The sequence below is a fragment of the Haliotis cracherodii genome, unplaced genomic scaffold (assembly GCF_022045235.1).
Source record: "Haliotis cracherodii isolate W230 unplaced genomic scaffold, xgHalCrac1.p SCAF_9, whole genome shotgun sequence".
NCBI lineage: Eukaryota > Metazoa > Mollusca > Gastropoda > Lepetellida > Haliotidae > Haliotis > Haliotis cracherodii.
This window is the reverse complement of record NW_027266343.1, coordinates 44,753,931-44,769,915: the sequence shown is the minus strand read 5'-3', so window position 1 is coordinate 44,769,915 and position 15,985 is coordinate 44,753,931. Positions and strand designations below refer to the sequence as shown.

At 39.4% G+C, this 15,985-nt stretch overlaps 1 protein-coding gene across 1 annotated transcript; it reads left to right on the top strand.

Moving 5' to 3' along the window:
* The first annotated feature begins 4,621 nt into the window (after positions 1–4,621).
* LOC139452276 (uncharacterized) lies at positions 4,622–12,940 on the top strand. Its single transcript, XM_071233681.1, has 5 exons — positions 4,622–4,807; positions 5,901–5,978; positions 7,190–7,263; positions 9,566–9,812; positions 12,009–12,940. The coding sequence occupies exons 1-5, from the start codon at positions 4,741–4,743 to the stop codon at positions 12,275–12,277; spliced, it is 735 nt and encodes a 244-aa protein (XP_071089782.1). The 5' UTR covers positions 4,622–4,740; the 3' UTR covers positions 12,278–12,940.
* The last annotated feature ends 3,045 nt before the right edge of the window (positions 12,941–15,985 follow it).

Genomic DNA, 15,985 nt, shown 5'->3' with positions numbered 1-15,985 from the left:
TATATGGAGGATTTTAATCAAGTAAAGCAGGACTTGATACAATTGGCGGCCATCTTGATGAAATGCCGATCATGTTGGATTTCTGGTTGCTAACCATTTGTCACAAATTACCCAAAGCATGCACATTTATGTGCTTTTTGTATGACGTATCATCATTTGAACTACGAAACCACCGGACCGTTATCTCCCCCACTACTTGCCTATGAAATATGCTTGCATCATAGTTGTATGATTTAGATAGTTGAAAAGTTTACACATTTTATTGTCAAAAGACAAATGGATCAGCCACAAGTTGTGAGACGTACGTATTCTTATATAATGATATGACAACAGAGGTGAGGTGAAATGAGTTTTAACGTCGCGTCCAAGATTATTGCCATTTATATAGCGACGTGCATTCACCCTGGACCTTCCCCTCTCCGGTCGGACGCTCTACCACTAGACATTGGAGGCGGTCTTGATAAAAACTGAAGAAAACTTAATAAATGCTTGATAATGTATACAAAGAGGGCATCAAAGTTTAGATTATGCATCAAAATGACAATATATACTCAGCCTCATTATTAAAGGGTCACCTAGGTATGTAGGGTGTCGACCCGTGAAGATCCGGGGTAGAATAGGTCTTCAGCAACCCATGCTTGCTGTAAAAGGTGACCATGCTTGTCGTAAGAGGCGACTGACGGGATCGGGTGGTCAGGCTCGCTGACATGGTTGATTCATGTAATCGTATCCAAATATAGCGTGGATCGATGCTCATGTTGTCAGTCACTGGATTGACTGGTCCACACTCGAATATTTACAGGCCGTCATATAGCTGGAATATTGCTGAGTGCGGTGTTAATCAAAACCACCAAATTTAGGGTGTCAAACATGAACATATGCCAACAAGAGGCAATAGGTCTGAGTATGTAGACAATGTGATTTACAGTTGAAGGAAAATGTTGCCTATGTCACACTGATTGGATAGCTTTTATGAAACTCGAAAATGGACGACTTTTAGATACGGTGAAAAGTGCAAAATTAATTGATGGTGATGGAAGAAAGCTCCAAAACCATCCGCCTAGACGCAACGAATGGTTTAACCCATGCACGTGCAATACATGACAAGTTAGTCAATGTGGGTATATAACAAGAAAACATTGATGCAGAGCATCAAAGTTTCCCGCCATACGTGATGCCTCACAAACGCATAATTATGATGTTACTGAAAGGCATGAAGGAGCATAATTATATTAATCACAAATAACACAACGTAGTTGTGGAAAAAACATTATTTTGAGTATTGGGCAATAAAGTTGATACATTTGCATAGGGTAGGTATATTTAAAAAATATTGTTTTTGTTTTACACCGCACTCAGCAGTATTACAGCCACATGACGGCGGTCTGTAAATAATCGAGTCTGGACCAGATAATCCAGTGATTGACACCAAGAGCATGGAACTACCAATCCTGTTCGTCGCCTCTTACAGCAAGCATGGGTTGCTGAAGACCTATTCTAACCTGGGTCTTTATTTAAAAAGTAGATCGAAGGAAATGGAAGCAATTTCTGGCACAAATGTAAACATGTGGAAATAGTATAAAAACTGCCAACAGCATTGGCAGATGCACATACTCAAATAATAGATCACATTCTTTTTACACTTGGCATTTGGTTATAATAATGTAAATGAAAATACTAAGGGCTCCATACGGCAAAACAGTCATACTAGATAAGGTCTTTTAGCCATAACCACAGATGCACAAACTCAAAATATTATCACGTAGTAGAACATTTCAAAACCGAGACTAATCAATAACGGATTCCTCGTCTCGTTTTACTTTTTTTGGTCAGTTTCTTTTTTGTATTTCTTTCTTTCAAAGAATAGTAATTTTGATCATGATGGGGTGAGTTACTTGTTTTTTTTCTATGTACTGATTTTTTATTCAGTGTCAGTAACTGTTGTGCAATGTGGTTTACTTGTAACAATGACTGGTTTGAGTTCATATGATGATGATTGATTGGTTTGCCGTTTAACGCCACACTCAGCAATATTCCAGCTATCTGACGGCGTTCTGTAAATAATCGAGTCTGAACCAGACAATCCAGTGATTAATATCAATATCGATGCCATGCACCAACCAAAGCCTGGCCACCCGATCCCGTTAGTCGCCTCTTACGACAAGTATAGTCGCCTGATATACTGTAAAGATGTAACATAACAATTCATCCATACTACTAAACAGAAGTAATACTGCTTGTCAATTCGGATCAGTCTGACCCAAACCAGCCCGCTGATAAGTGTCAAATAATGCATACGAATCAAAATCCATAAAAATTGCAATGGAGACATCTTTAAAAGTTACCAAAAGTGACTGGGATATCAATATTGCTTGTTGAAATGATTCTATGAAATTTGTTTTCCCTGCTTCATTATTTGGAGCACCTGTGACGGGGCCATAAAACTGATCTGTTATGTAGACAATATCGCTTGAGACAGTGGCTGCCGGGAGCTGATTATGACCTAAATACCCCTCATTGCCTTCGGTGTTAACTATGTGAGTGTAGAGAGCTGTGCCTTCATCCAACAGATTATCGAGGTCAGTGGAACACGGTACAGGCGCAAATAGATTTGAGCCATGGGACACAAAGTATATGATAGCGACCAGAGCATTGAATTCCATTAAACGGTTGAAAAATACTACAGCCTTGATGCAAATTCGCCGACACACTACTCCGATTTTGCTATGACTTTGCTACCAAACGTTTCACATGTGGCTATGTGCGGTGCACTGATTAAAAAAACACGGGGGACTGGGTTAATTCAAAATACGGAACATAACTATTCAAAATATTTTCAGTGAACATGAGCATCCAAACAATAAAAAGTGTGGTATGTAGAATGTGGAATTCAGCCATATTACATTTAAATTGAGATGTCGTCGTTGTTCATGAATAAGCATATTCAGAACATTTTTTATCTTATGCTGTTATTTACGATCTCCGGAGTTCTTCTTTTGTATACACCGTGAAAATCAGAAAATTAGTCCTTGAAGAAAAAAGGACATCGGGTTACACATGAATGGTTTAATAATGTCAGCTAATGACCAGAAACGGTCATATGCATCATTTAACTACATAAAGACGATTTTGAAGTATCTCTTATTGCTGGAAAAGAATAGCATCAACATTCCACGCACATGATTTGTATGTTTTGTTTCCGTAAATGCGTGGCTTGAAATTTCAAATAAACCAACATGTCGACATACATGCTACAAAATTAACGTTTCTCGTATACTTCCCCGCCTTCAGGGCGGGGAAGAATGATTCATTCTAGGTGCAACTCTTGAAAGTTATTAAATGCATTTCCCCTTAAAATTATATGTGTGTAAGTAGTGTCTGTTAAGTTTTTGAAATATATTGTTTGTGTCCGGTCTAGTGCACAGATAACACACATGTCGTAGTGTAATGCGGATTATTTCAACGGATGTCAGAACAAACGCTCTGGAACATAAACTTCAAAATAAATATACACGTTCATAGATATGTAAGGACACATCACATGCAATCATCTACGTATTTATTCACAACGCCACACGGACGACATCATATTATAGTAATAGAGCCGATGGGGTAGCTCGTCCGCTCGTCAAGCCGAAAACCCGGTTTCGATTCCCCATATGGGTAAAATGTGTGAAGCCCATTTCTGGTGTCCCCCACCATGATATTGCTGGAATAGTGCTAAGAGGGGTCCAAAACCATATTTACTCACTCACTCGCGTGTTTTCATTAGAGTGGGTGAGTTGGGTTTAACGCCGCTTTTAAGTGTCGTAGCTTAATGTGGGAGGAAAGCCCGAAGTGATGCAGGTCTCGGACGTTTACACCACTTCGGTGAAACCCACGAGCACGGGCATGGTGCTGACATAATCGGGACGAACCGGGATTCGAACTCATAATCATAGGTTTCTGGCGTGCCCATGGGACGCAACTCTGCACAGCGAATAGCGGCGCTTTAGACGACTGAGCCACCCGTGCCCCCTTGTTTTCATTAGAAGAGAGAAATATTTTGATACGAACATTAATAACAAAACTGACTCGTGTTAGAAAATATTGAAAACACCTTATAAGCACATTGCTAGAATACAACTTCAGAAAAGACACATGTGTAAACAAAACTTCACCCACGATGATTCACATTAACTTTTGTCATCCCCCAAAATACAATTCTAAAAACTAATTTATCTATTTTACAAATATTGTATAACCTGAATATATCGTGAAATCAAAAGTAAATAGTTATGGATAATCATTGTTAGATAAATGGTATCTGACAGACACGAAAAATCAAAGTTAGTGGTATAGTCAACTTTATACACGGAATACTTCAGAAATAACACGTAAAAAATAACGATAACTAGTCGGTAGCGAGTACACATTTTGTTGGCGTGAACAACTTTGTTCGGTTTTGTTCGGTTAGTAAATTCGGTTTTTACATCACTTCCGGCCATCGCGTCTTGCGAAACATCAAGCTCCTTCCCAGCGCGTGACACCTTCGTTACACGCTCGGTAACATAGTATAAGAGAGCTCCGCGAACGGACTATCGCTGTGAGGAGCTTGCCGCGTGTAAACAGTGACGGAGAAGGCGTGGCGGGTTAGGCGTTTATATCCTGATGACTGTGAATGAAACTGCTGACTTTGGAGGAGTACTACGGTCAAACGGACAAACTTTTACGTTTAAAACTACATAGAGAACGACGAAAATGGGACATTCTCTCTGTAAACTTGCGACACTCGGGTGGAAGAAAGATATGAAAATTATTATATTTGGTGCGTAGATCTGCTGTTTTACATACTTAGAACATTCATTTCAGATGGCACAACTACCGATGCCCCTTGTTCATGATTAGCCGAGCATGTGGGGCAAGACTATTCGGCGAGATCTGATAGTCAAGAAAATGTTTCCTGCACTGGCCCAATGCCAGGTATCGCGGCTCTTGGCTAGCTCAACAGTAGGGTCAAGTTTTGACGATTTAGACCCCTGGCCCTTTCTCCATAGATCATGACAGTTGACAGTTCTGTGGGGTTTTTTTTTAAAAATTTGTTACATAAAAATATATTATTTAATTTGACGTTATGAGAAACTTTTAGTTGGAATGGTTAGTGTGCTCAGTTTAATGTTCATTTTCATAGTGCTAATATTTGCGTTACCCTACTGTATTTCCTTTGTATATCGAGCCTTTATATATAAAGCCCCTGCTTACGTTGATGTTTTTAAATTGATAGCCACTGCTAAGGAGTAAATTAACCTTATTTACGTGCCAATGCGATATTTGAATTTCCAATTTTACAAAATGTATCCAGTTCTGCAAAGTTGTACCAAACCATGATGATACTTGCACTTTATGAGCTGAATCTGAGGGTAAGTTTTATAAATGAGCCATGCCCTCCAATAAGGGCTGGGTGAACAATAGCCAGAACCGTGATTGTGTCTGACTGGCTGAGAGCTCTGTTGGGACCCAATTAACATGCAAGACAATAACATACTGACTAGGCTACTGTTGAACCTCATCACTCATGTCAGCTACAGGCAATGATTTCTCCCCACTGCATTTGAATACCATATATTTGACCAAACTCAGCTAATCCCTATCCCTTCTTGTCACAGATGTGAACAGAATAAGGGGAGGATTGCTAATTTTATTTTAGAGCCAACCTCTAATTGGCTGCTTTTCACTACTGTATAACCATGTTCCCTTGGAATTCTTCAAAGCCGGGGACATTACCAAGGTTACAAACAGAACTAGAAGTCACCTGATTGAAGATCAACATGAGGCTGTAGAATAGAAAAGTGCATTCCATGCCTATCTGCTTTGGTCTGTCATCTTTAACATGTTCAACACAATCTTCTTTCTTGCATTAGGTCTTGATGCTGCTGGAAAAACAACCATTCTGTACATCCTAACGCAAGGAGAAGTGGTGACAACCATTCCTACAATTGGTATGTGTGTATGTTTGGATATGTTTTTTGTGCCCCGACCTAAAGGGGCACAGGGGTATATTGTTATACCAAGGAATTTCCTCCCTCCTTCTGAGGACATTTTTGTGTGTGACCTATAACCATGATAACTTGAAAACTACTTCATAGATTTTTTTCAAATTTGGTAAACACCTTTTATACCTATAGGAGAGGTGCAGCTTTTAATTAATTTTTTTACATGCACATATATGTAATCCATAACTTGAAAACTGTTGCATGGATTATTTTCAAATTTAGGGACCAGTTTCCATACTAATAGAAGAGATGCAGTGCAAAGTTAAATTTTGATATGTGTATTTTCTGAAAAAAATGATTCTTTACCAGTGTTTGCATTTCTTGAAATTAGAATATTTTTTTTACTTTTACATTTATGCAAGCTATAACTGAAAAAATACTTCATGGATTCTTTTCAATTGGGTATACAGTTTCTATGCCAATAGGAGAGGTGCAGTGCAAAGTTTGATTTCATGTTTTGAACTCAGAAATACATCATGTATGTTGGAATCGAAGTCGAGGGTATTAGTGAGCCCTACTCAGTTTTTGTCTTGTTTGTTTAGTATTTTGATAGGTAAGTAGCAGTAGTGATATTAATTTACTCAACTTTTGTCTCAGAATATCAACACTCTAACAGTAGGCAAGTACAAGGCTATGTTTATTGTGTAAATATAATCATGATAATGCTATGTAGATACGTTATCATGGTTATGACTTTGGTTATCTTGGAGAGTGAGTTTGGTTTAATCATGTTAATGTTTGGTGTTTAATGCCACACTCAGATATATTCTAGCTATATGACAGTGGTCTGTAAATCATCCAGTCTGGACCTGACAATCCAGTGATTGATATCATGAGCATCGATCCACGCAATTGGGACACGATTACATGCAGCAACCAAGTCAGCGAGTCTGATTACCCAGTCCCTTCAGTCACCTCTTACAACAAGCATTGGTTGCTGAAGACCAATTCGAATCTTCACGGGTCATAACTCTGGGTCAGAAAAGCAGATCCCATTAGAGCATCTACACAGCATGTTTTATTGTGACGCCCATGTTATCTTGTACATATTGTATGTTGACATGATCAGTGATGATAGGTATTAGTGATATTTTTTGCATGTCATGTAAGAACCCGTAACATAACCATGCACATTTATACGCTGTGTTTTATTTCAGGTTTTAATGTGGAGCATTTTACACATAAGAATATCAGTATAGCAGCGTGGGATGTCGGCGGGAGGGACAAAGTTGTAAGTAGTTTTAATAACATTGCTCTGGACAATTGTCAAACACATTTACCATGTAGAAAAAAATTGCATGTTGAGGGCTTTTCGGGAATGTGGATTGTTGAATGAATTAGGTTTTCACTGTAATCCATTTTGACGAGGCAGTTGTTTGTTTCCTTGCCTAAAGTGAAAGACTTGATGGTTTCACTGTTTAGGTTACTGATTTCTGATAGGGTTGGGACGAGTCCAGATTTACTACCTAGATACCTGACCCCCTACTACCCGACCCTACCCGGGTACCCACTGCAGGTCTCAAGAGTTGAGAACAAAATGTCTGATTGGGAATTGTTTTACCGCAGCCCTGGCCAAAACTCTTTAGGTACATGTATCAAACGATCAGATCGTGCGTACACTGAAGTTAACTGAAGCTTTATCTGTAGTCAGACATATACAAGTCAAAAGGAATGTGTGCATCGTAAGACGGAAAGGCGAACATTAGTGACTTGTAGTTTAACCATTGAGCTATAGTGAATTTTTGTCATTAAACAATATATCAGGTGACTAACGACAGGACCCACCCGAGTACCCGAGTTCTCCGTTCCAGCCCTAATTTCTGAAATGAATAGACAATGACAATAACAGTCCCTCTGTGCAGTTTATGTTTATTCCTGCATCACAATGGCTTTTGAGACAAGGAATTCTGAAGCAAGTATTAGATCATGGCTGAATACTATAGAATATGAACTGGGTATATAAAACAATGAAAATAAGTATTGGGCAAGATATAATTTTGGCCACATTATATTTTCCCAAATATTGAAAGAAGAAATGTTCAGCATTAAACTTATGTTACTATGGTTACATATGACATGTCTGATGCAGCTTGTCCAAACTGTACATCGTACAAGTACTGAAAGGGTGGCGCCATGAAAAATTATAGGTAATCTCTCATGTCGTGACAGATTTGTTTTACCATTATGAAAGAATCTGGTGATCCTTAACTTCTTTTGAGTAGTATATAAATAGGAAGCTTCTTGGTTCAGTTTCAGTTTATTTCTCTGAAAAACGACAAATGATGGTACAAGAGTATATATATGCATACACACTAAAACGAGGCATACGAATGTTCACTCAGTGTACATGTAATATATAAAAAACAAAGACCATGTTAGTCCAACATCTTGTTTTTATCAGTTTCAGACATAGTACTTTGACTTTCTCATGACAGCTCTTCAGTGTAACTGACAATGATATATGAATGACGTCATACTTATGACGTCATAAATTACAACTGTGACGTCATAATGTATTTACACACTCCAGCAACGACACCACATAATTTAACAATTGTAGAAAGACATTTGAAGTACAATCTACAGTATTTGTAAAGTAGATTGTGAGGTATTTCTACAAATACTGTAGATTTTAACCCTTCGGTGAAATGATAACCCAAGGTCAGTCAGTAATTCTTTGACTATAGGTGCATGTGTGGTTGTAGTTGGAGTAGGGTTTATTCAACAGTAAAGAACTGGCTGGCTTATGTCTAGACTAGTCAGTGGCATGTAAACAATTTGATGAGATGTGACAGCTAAGTGAACTTTCCTGATTAAACTTTTGACACTGAGGACAATGTGTAATTGAGTATATTATTTAATCAATCATGCATTGGCTGATTTGACAATGTGTAGAAGTAAACAAAAGAAATATGCATCTTTACATCATTGTTTCTTGTTGGTCTGAAAAATGACTGCATCATAAAACTATTGCAAGTGTGTGTCATGCGCACATTTTGCAATACTTTCTTGCTTGCAAAACTGTCCAGATTAACAGTATCAAGTATAAAGTGTCACGATAAATCGAAATATCGATAAATTGCTATTGGTAAGCACATAAAGTCAATAAATCGATTGTGTAATTAGTTGACGATCAATAGTATTGATTTCAATTAGGAATATTGATAGTTTCGATTGTACATGCAATGCTGTTCAAATTTGTTTTTCTTTTGATCATGAGTGGTAGTAATTTACACATGCTAATGTTGAAGTTTCTTTTTCTTAAATTATTAGGGTAAAGAAAAAACAAATCAGTCGTATCTCGAACTTTACTTTCTATTGTTGTTATGGTTATCACATTCAAAGGAAACTACAGTTCCAAGGTTTAATTCAACTCTAAAATCCATCTAAAATGATACACTGAAAACTATCAATAATTATCGCAATAGTGATTTCCAGACCAATAGTCACCCCTAATCAAGTATGGTCCTTGTCTGAAGATACCAAAGAAGCAGTAGTTTGTTCAATCCTCCTCCTCTCTTCCTCTTTTCCAGCGGAGCTTGTACCGACACTACTTCCCTGGAGCATCGGCACTCATGTTTGTCATAGACAGCACTGATCAGGACAGGCTTGAAGAGATGGCTGATGAGGTGAAGAGATTGGTGATGGAACCAGAGCTGGGAGAGGCTGTGATTTTGCTCCTGGCCAACAAGCAGGACTTGGGCTCGGCCATGAGTGTGGAGGAAATCAAGGAAAAAATGAACTACAACAAATTATGTGAGCAAAGACCTTCTGGGAAAAGTGAGTGTGTTTCTGTTTTAGTTTTAGTCAGGATCTGCAGGCAATGTCAGCTTAGCTTATGTCATGGGTCTCTGTTGGTTGTCATACAAGCAGTATGAGCTTATGTCATGGGTCTGTTTGTCTGTTGTCATACAAGCAGTATGAGCTTATGTCATGGGTCTGTTTGTCCGTTGTCATACAAGCAGTATGAGCTTATGTCATAGGTCTCTGTTGGTTGTCATACAAGCAGTATGAGCTTATGTCATGGGTCTGTTTGTCTGTTGTCATACAAGCAGTATGAGCTTATGTCATGGGTCTGTTTGTCCGTTGTCATACAAGCAGTATGAGCTTATGTCATGGGTCTGTTTGTCTGTTGTCATACAAGCAGTATGAGCTTATGTCATAGGTCTCTGTTGGTTGTCATACAAGCAGTATGAGCTTATGTCATTGGTCTGTTTGTCTGTTGTCATACAAGCAGTATGAGCTTGTATCATGGGACTCTCTGTCCCTTTTCATACAAGCAGTATGAGCTTATGTCATGGGACGCTCTGTCTGTTGTCATACAAGCAGTATGAGCTTATGTCATGGGACTCTCTGTCTGTTGTCATACAAGCAGTATGAGCTTATGTCATGGGACGCTCTGTCCGTTGTCATACAAGCAGTGTGAACTTATATCATGGGTCTCTCTGTCTGTTGTCATACAAGCAGTATGAGCTTATGTCATGGGACTCTGTCCGTTGTCATACAAGCAGTATGACCTTATGTCATGGGACGCTCTGTCCGTTGTCATACAAGCAGTATGAGCTTATGTCATGGGACTCTCTGTCCGTTGTCATACAAGCAGTATGAGCTTATGTCATGGGTCTGTTTGTCCGTTGTCATACAAGCAGTATGAGCTTATGTCATGGGTCTGATTGTCCGTTGTCATACAAGCAGTATGAGCTTATGTCATGGGTCTGTTTGTCCGTTGTCATACAAGCAGTATGAGCTTATGTCATAGGTCTCTGTTGGTTGTCATACAAGCAGTATGAGCTTATGTCATGGGTCTGTTTGTCCGTTGTCATACAAGCAGTATGAGCTTATGTCATGGGTCTGATTGTCCGTTGTCATACAAGCAGTATGAGCTTATGTCATGGGACGCTCTGTCCGTTGTCATACAAGCAGTATGAGCTTATGTCATAGGTCTCTGTTGGTTGTTATACAAGCAGTATGAGCTTATGTCATGGGTCTGTTTGTCCGTTGTCATACACGCAGTATGAGCTTATGTCATGGGACGCTCTGTCCGTTGTCATACAAGCAGTATGAGCTTATGTCATGGGTCTGTTTGTCCGTTGTCATAGAAGCAGTATGGGCTTATGTCAGGGATCTAAGTCCGTTTGTTATCATACAAGCAGTGTGGTATGACATTATGTCATCGGTCTAAGCCTGTGTGTTGTGATAAAAGCAGTATGATGTCATGGGCCATGAATGAGAACGGCGCCAAAGTGTTTCGTTCACTATGACGTCGCTGCATTGTGACCTTGTTGGCTGACATCATAGCTCTGAGACGTCTTCATTGGAATGTCGCTACATATTAGATATTGGGGGAAGTATGTATTAAATACACACTTGTTCATCGCTTTGCCAAAACATGTGCACACTAACTGAGAAATTAAGTTTCACTCATAAGCTGTCAAAATATCTACGGTGAGTGTTTGCTCTACATGCCTCCTTAGTAAATTGTGAATTTGGAGTGAATTTTCTACTCTGGTGACCCAAGGGAGACAAGCTTTTGGCACTGCGAACCTATTCTTCCCCAGAATCTAGGGGGGGTCATTGGTTTGAAGTGTTAATATCGACCTTAAAGCATAACGATATAGCAATCAGTAATATAGTTAAATTCTGGAAGTGTATATATAAAAAGTATCTACATGTATGTAGATCTGCAATTAGTCATTGTAGTGCTAAATATGATCTACACTGAGCTGTTAAATGTTTAAATTGAATTTTCTGCCTTCTCAGTGTCCATCTTGTCTCTCATACAATGTACAAGTATCCACGGGTACTTGGGGCCCTAGAAATCTAACTGGAATAACCATTATTAAGAGGCAAACTTACTGCTTATGTTTTAAGTGCTCATGACAAATAGTGATCATGACAACAATGACAATTATATCCATGCTGACTGAATATCATATTGTGGTCTATATTGATGGAAAAGTGACATTTCTTTTTCAGAAATGAACATATTTGGATGTTCAGCAGTGATGCCTGAGGGTCAAGGTGACTTGCTTAAGGCACTGGATTGGCTGAGTGAAGAATTGGTGCCGAAGTCTGGCTACTGGTTCCAGTCCTGGTATTCATCTGAAACTGGGAAAACGAAGGACAAAACTAATAAGGCTCCATCCCAGGAAGGCTCAGATAGTGACAAGAAACCCTGGACATTCTCATCTTATGTGAAGGGGACGGTTACAACTTTCAAAAGCTTGCTGCCAAGATTGTGGTAGAACTTCATTTGATAAAGAACTTTCTGTGATATGACTCTGGGGATTCCAGTTTAGAATTGAAACCTATGCTGGTCGTAAGAAGTAATTAAATGGCCTGATTGCTCAGGCTGGGTGACTTGATTGATAGCGTGTCATTGTGTCCCTGATGGTGTGGATTGTTTCTCATCATATCAATCACGGGTTTGTCTGGCCCAGACCACTTACATTATTGTTCTGCAAGTTGGGTTGATTGATGGAGGAAGCATGTGCAAACTATGGTTTAAGGAATAAGATTTTGTGATGTATATTTTATGTGCATTGCAGTTACTTTTACTTGCATCAATTGTGATACGTAAACATGAATCGGCCAACCTGGCTCCTCTTTTCAGCAGAGTGACCTAAACATTACTGGACATAGCATATTAATGTTTATTAGCATGCCCTCAAGCAGGACATATACGTTTATCATACACGTTTCCGTGTATTAGAGGTATGCCAGTAGAAGCCTGAGCACCTACCATAACCAAAAGAAAAAACTATCAGTGTCATGTGGGTCAAATTCCTTGCTGTGTCCAACTGTGATATTGTTTGTTGTTTATGGATACAATTGTATTTGGATATTGATTGAACATTTGTTACTGTTGTTGAATATCATATTTTATATCGGGATGTTTTATGACATGAAAACTATAACCATGTAATTGTGACTAAGTCTGACTAAATCGTGTGTGCCAGAACAAGTGGTCTTACTGGATAGAGTTCCTTTCATTTACCCATCAGATGACACAATATATACTACTCAAAGGAAATTAGATAACACCTGATTCTTTCCTATTCGTAGTTAATCTGTCATGGGTGTTCTTTAACTTCAATTGAGTATATTTGTAATAACCGAAGTGTTTGTGTGTGTATTTCTCTCCAAATGTGGTATTTTTTTCTAAAAAACAAATCGGGCCCCCTTTTTTAACTGATTTATTTTTTACCTATGCCATGGTTTGTAGGAAACATAATGTGACCTTTTTTTGTGTGCAATATTGTGTCGCTATTCGGCTTGTACCGGAATAACACGAGTTGGTCACGAATGGACAGACTGGAAAGCAGAGTAAGAGCAGCGACACCAAGCGGAGGATCCGGGAACAGAGAGCTCCATCAAGCTCCTTCCCAGCGTGTGACACCTTCGTTACTCACGGGCTATTGCAAGCTCCTCACAGCGATAGTACGTTCCCGGAGATCTCTAAACTATCGCTGCCACCAGTCAAAACTCCCCACTGTGAATATGTGGCGACAACCATGCTGGGAGTTGAACTCGCAACCGAATGATGGTTATGTTTACAAACAAGTGACGACTGTCGTGACGCCGAATGCACTTATCGCTGCTAAATTACTTTCTTCGTTTGTCAATTTGAATTTCTGTTTCATTAAAACTATCGAATTATTGATGTAGAAAGAATGTAAGCGAGAAGTTCGTTGATTTTCCGTTAGTCTGCAATCTCGAACCAATCTGATTATCAAAACAACAAAGTAAATTCATCTAAAAACATGGTCAGTCGTAAACCTTTTCAAATTGAAATATGATGGCATTCCCAAAGACTTAAACAAAAGTATAAACGTTACTACATATGGGGTTGGAGGACAAATTTCAAGATTCTTGTAATGGCCGCGCCCACACTGGTGGCAACGATGTTACCGAGAGTGTAACGAAGGTGTCACGCGCTTGGAAGGAGCTTGAGGGCTCCTCGAAAAAAGGGAGATAACGCTCAAGTAAAGAGACAACTCTATTGAAGTGCCAGCCAAAGGCACGCCGCTAGTTAAAAATAAGCAACAGCTAAATTACCTGCATGTATACTGTTCACTGTGGCATTGGATATATACTCTCACTCAGCAGCCCATATTATTAATTATAATTTGTCTGTTGGACACTCATTGATTTACAGACTGCTGGCATAAAATTACTATGTCTGGCGTAAATGATAACTTCACGAGCCCACTCACGAGCCCACTCACGTGGTGAAGGGTATAGGAAGACAGACTGACAGACAGACTTTATTCAGTATTTTAGGCCCAAAGCCAATAATACAAACAAGATGGAAAATAATTAATATTATTTACATGCTGAATAAACGGCTGGAATGCAGTACACTTTGTTCCAGGTATAGATGATTTGCTTAATTCTGATCTTAAGTCCTTGACAAAGGTATTTAATCAAACATTTAATAATATGGATATTGTCGATGAGGAGTGTATTATGACTATGCTGAATGTCATCCAATTGATTGTCGCTACACCCACTATTTTCGAGTGTTTTACGTCAATCAGCAAGTCCAGCTTATCCACAACGGCCTGTAAGCAATAGAGTGAGTGAGTAAGTTAGGTTTAACGCTGTTTTGAACAGTTTTCCAGTTGTATCACGGCGTGTCAGGTTAATGTAGGTAGGAAGCCCGAAGTAGTGCATGTCTTAGACGTTTACCACTTTGGTGAAACCCAAGAGCACGGGTACGGTGCTGATAAATCCAGAAACATAATCGGGGCGAACTGGGATTAGAACCCACAATCACAGGGTTTTTGGCGTGCCCAACTGACACAACATTGCACAGCGAATTGCAGCGCCTTAGACGACTGGGCCAGCCGTGCCCCCATGAAAGTAAAAATCTGGCCAGGCTAACGAGGGCCCAGTTGCTTAAAGCGATCTTAGCGATACGACAAGTATAAGTCTATGATAGAGCATGGGAGTTACGATCGTCGTAGCACTAAGATCGCTTTATGCAAGTGTACCCAAAAGGTTGATAGAATGAGCATCAATCTACTGTACACCTTCGGGGCACGATGGCACACAGCCAGGTCACACCATCCGATCCCTATATTCCACATCTTGCGACAAGAACTGGCTACTATAGGGATACCCCCCACCCCACAATCCCAACGGAGAATCATGCAGGGATTTATTTAACAATGTTGTTATCGTTTTCCGTGTGCAGATATGACCTGAAACACACTGCACTTATCCACAAACACTTTATTAAACGGATTTACCTTGGGATGTTTCAAAAATATATTTTTTATTGTTTAATCAAGCATCGGATAAATCATAGAACTTTTTAGGGGTATTTATTGAGAATTACCTAATTCATTGCGGTATTACTAGTGGTATTTGTTTTTGTTGTTTAACACTGCACTCCACAATATTCCAGCTGTATGACGGTTATTATTTAAAGCACTTGATGATTATAATGTTCAATTTCTAAATTAATGCAACGATACCCTAGTAATTATCTGATATGTAATATATTGATGTATTCCAATTATAAAGAGGTTCATGTATTTACATATCCGCGTTCAGGGACGACGTCGTGATTGGCCTGCCCTTCTATGACGTCACAGGCTTGACGACGTCGTCGCCCAATGTCATTTGCATGGAGACGACAGCATGGAACAGTCAGCAATATGGCGTTGGGCATAATTGGTCGCTTTGATGCAGTGCGCCATGTCAGTGTGTCGCAATGTCGCTACGACTGTTAGACACTAGCAGACACTGAGAATGGGGTGTATCCATAGCCGCGTGGGTCCGGCCCTAACGACAGACAAAGAGAAGCCGGGGCTCAAGTCGGAGTCCAGATTCTCTAGGTTTAAGAAGCTGTTTAGGTCGAAGACAAAGACAGTCCCAAAGGATAAAACTACTGTTTTCTTGGCAGTTGACCATAGCGGTCAATTGTCTCAGAAACTCGAACCAAA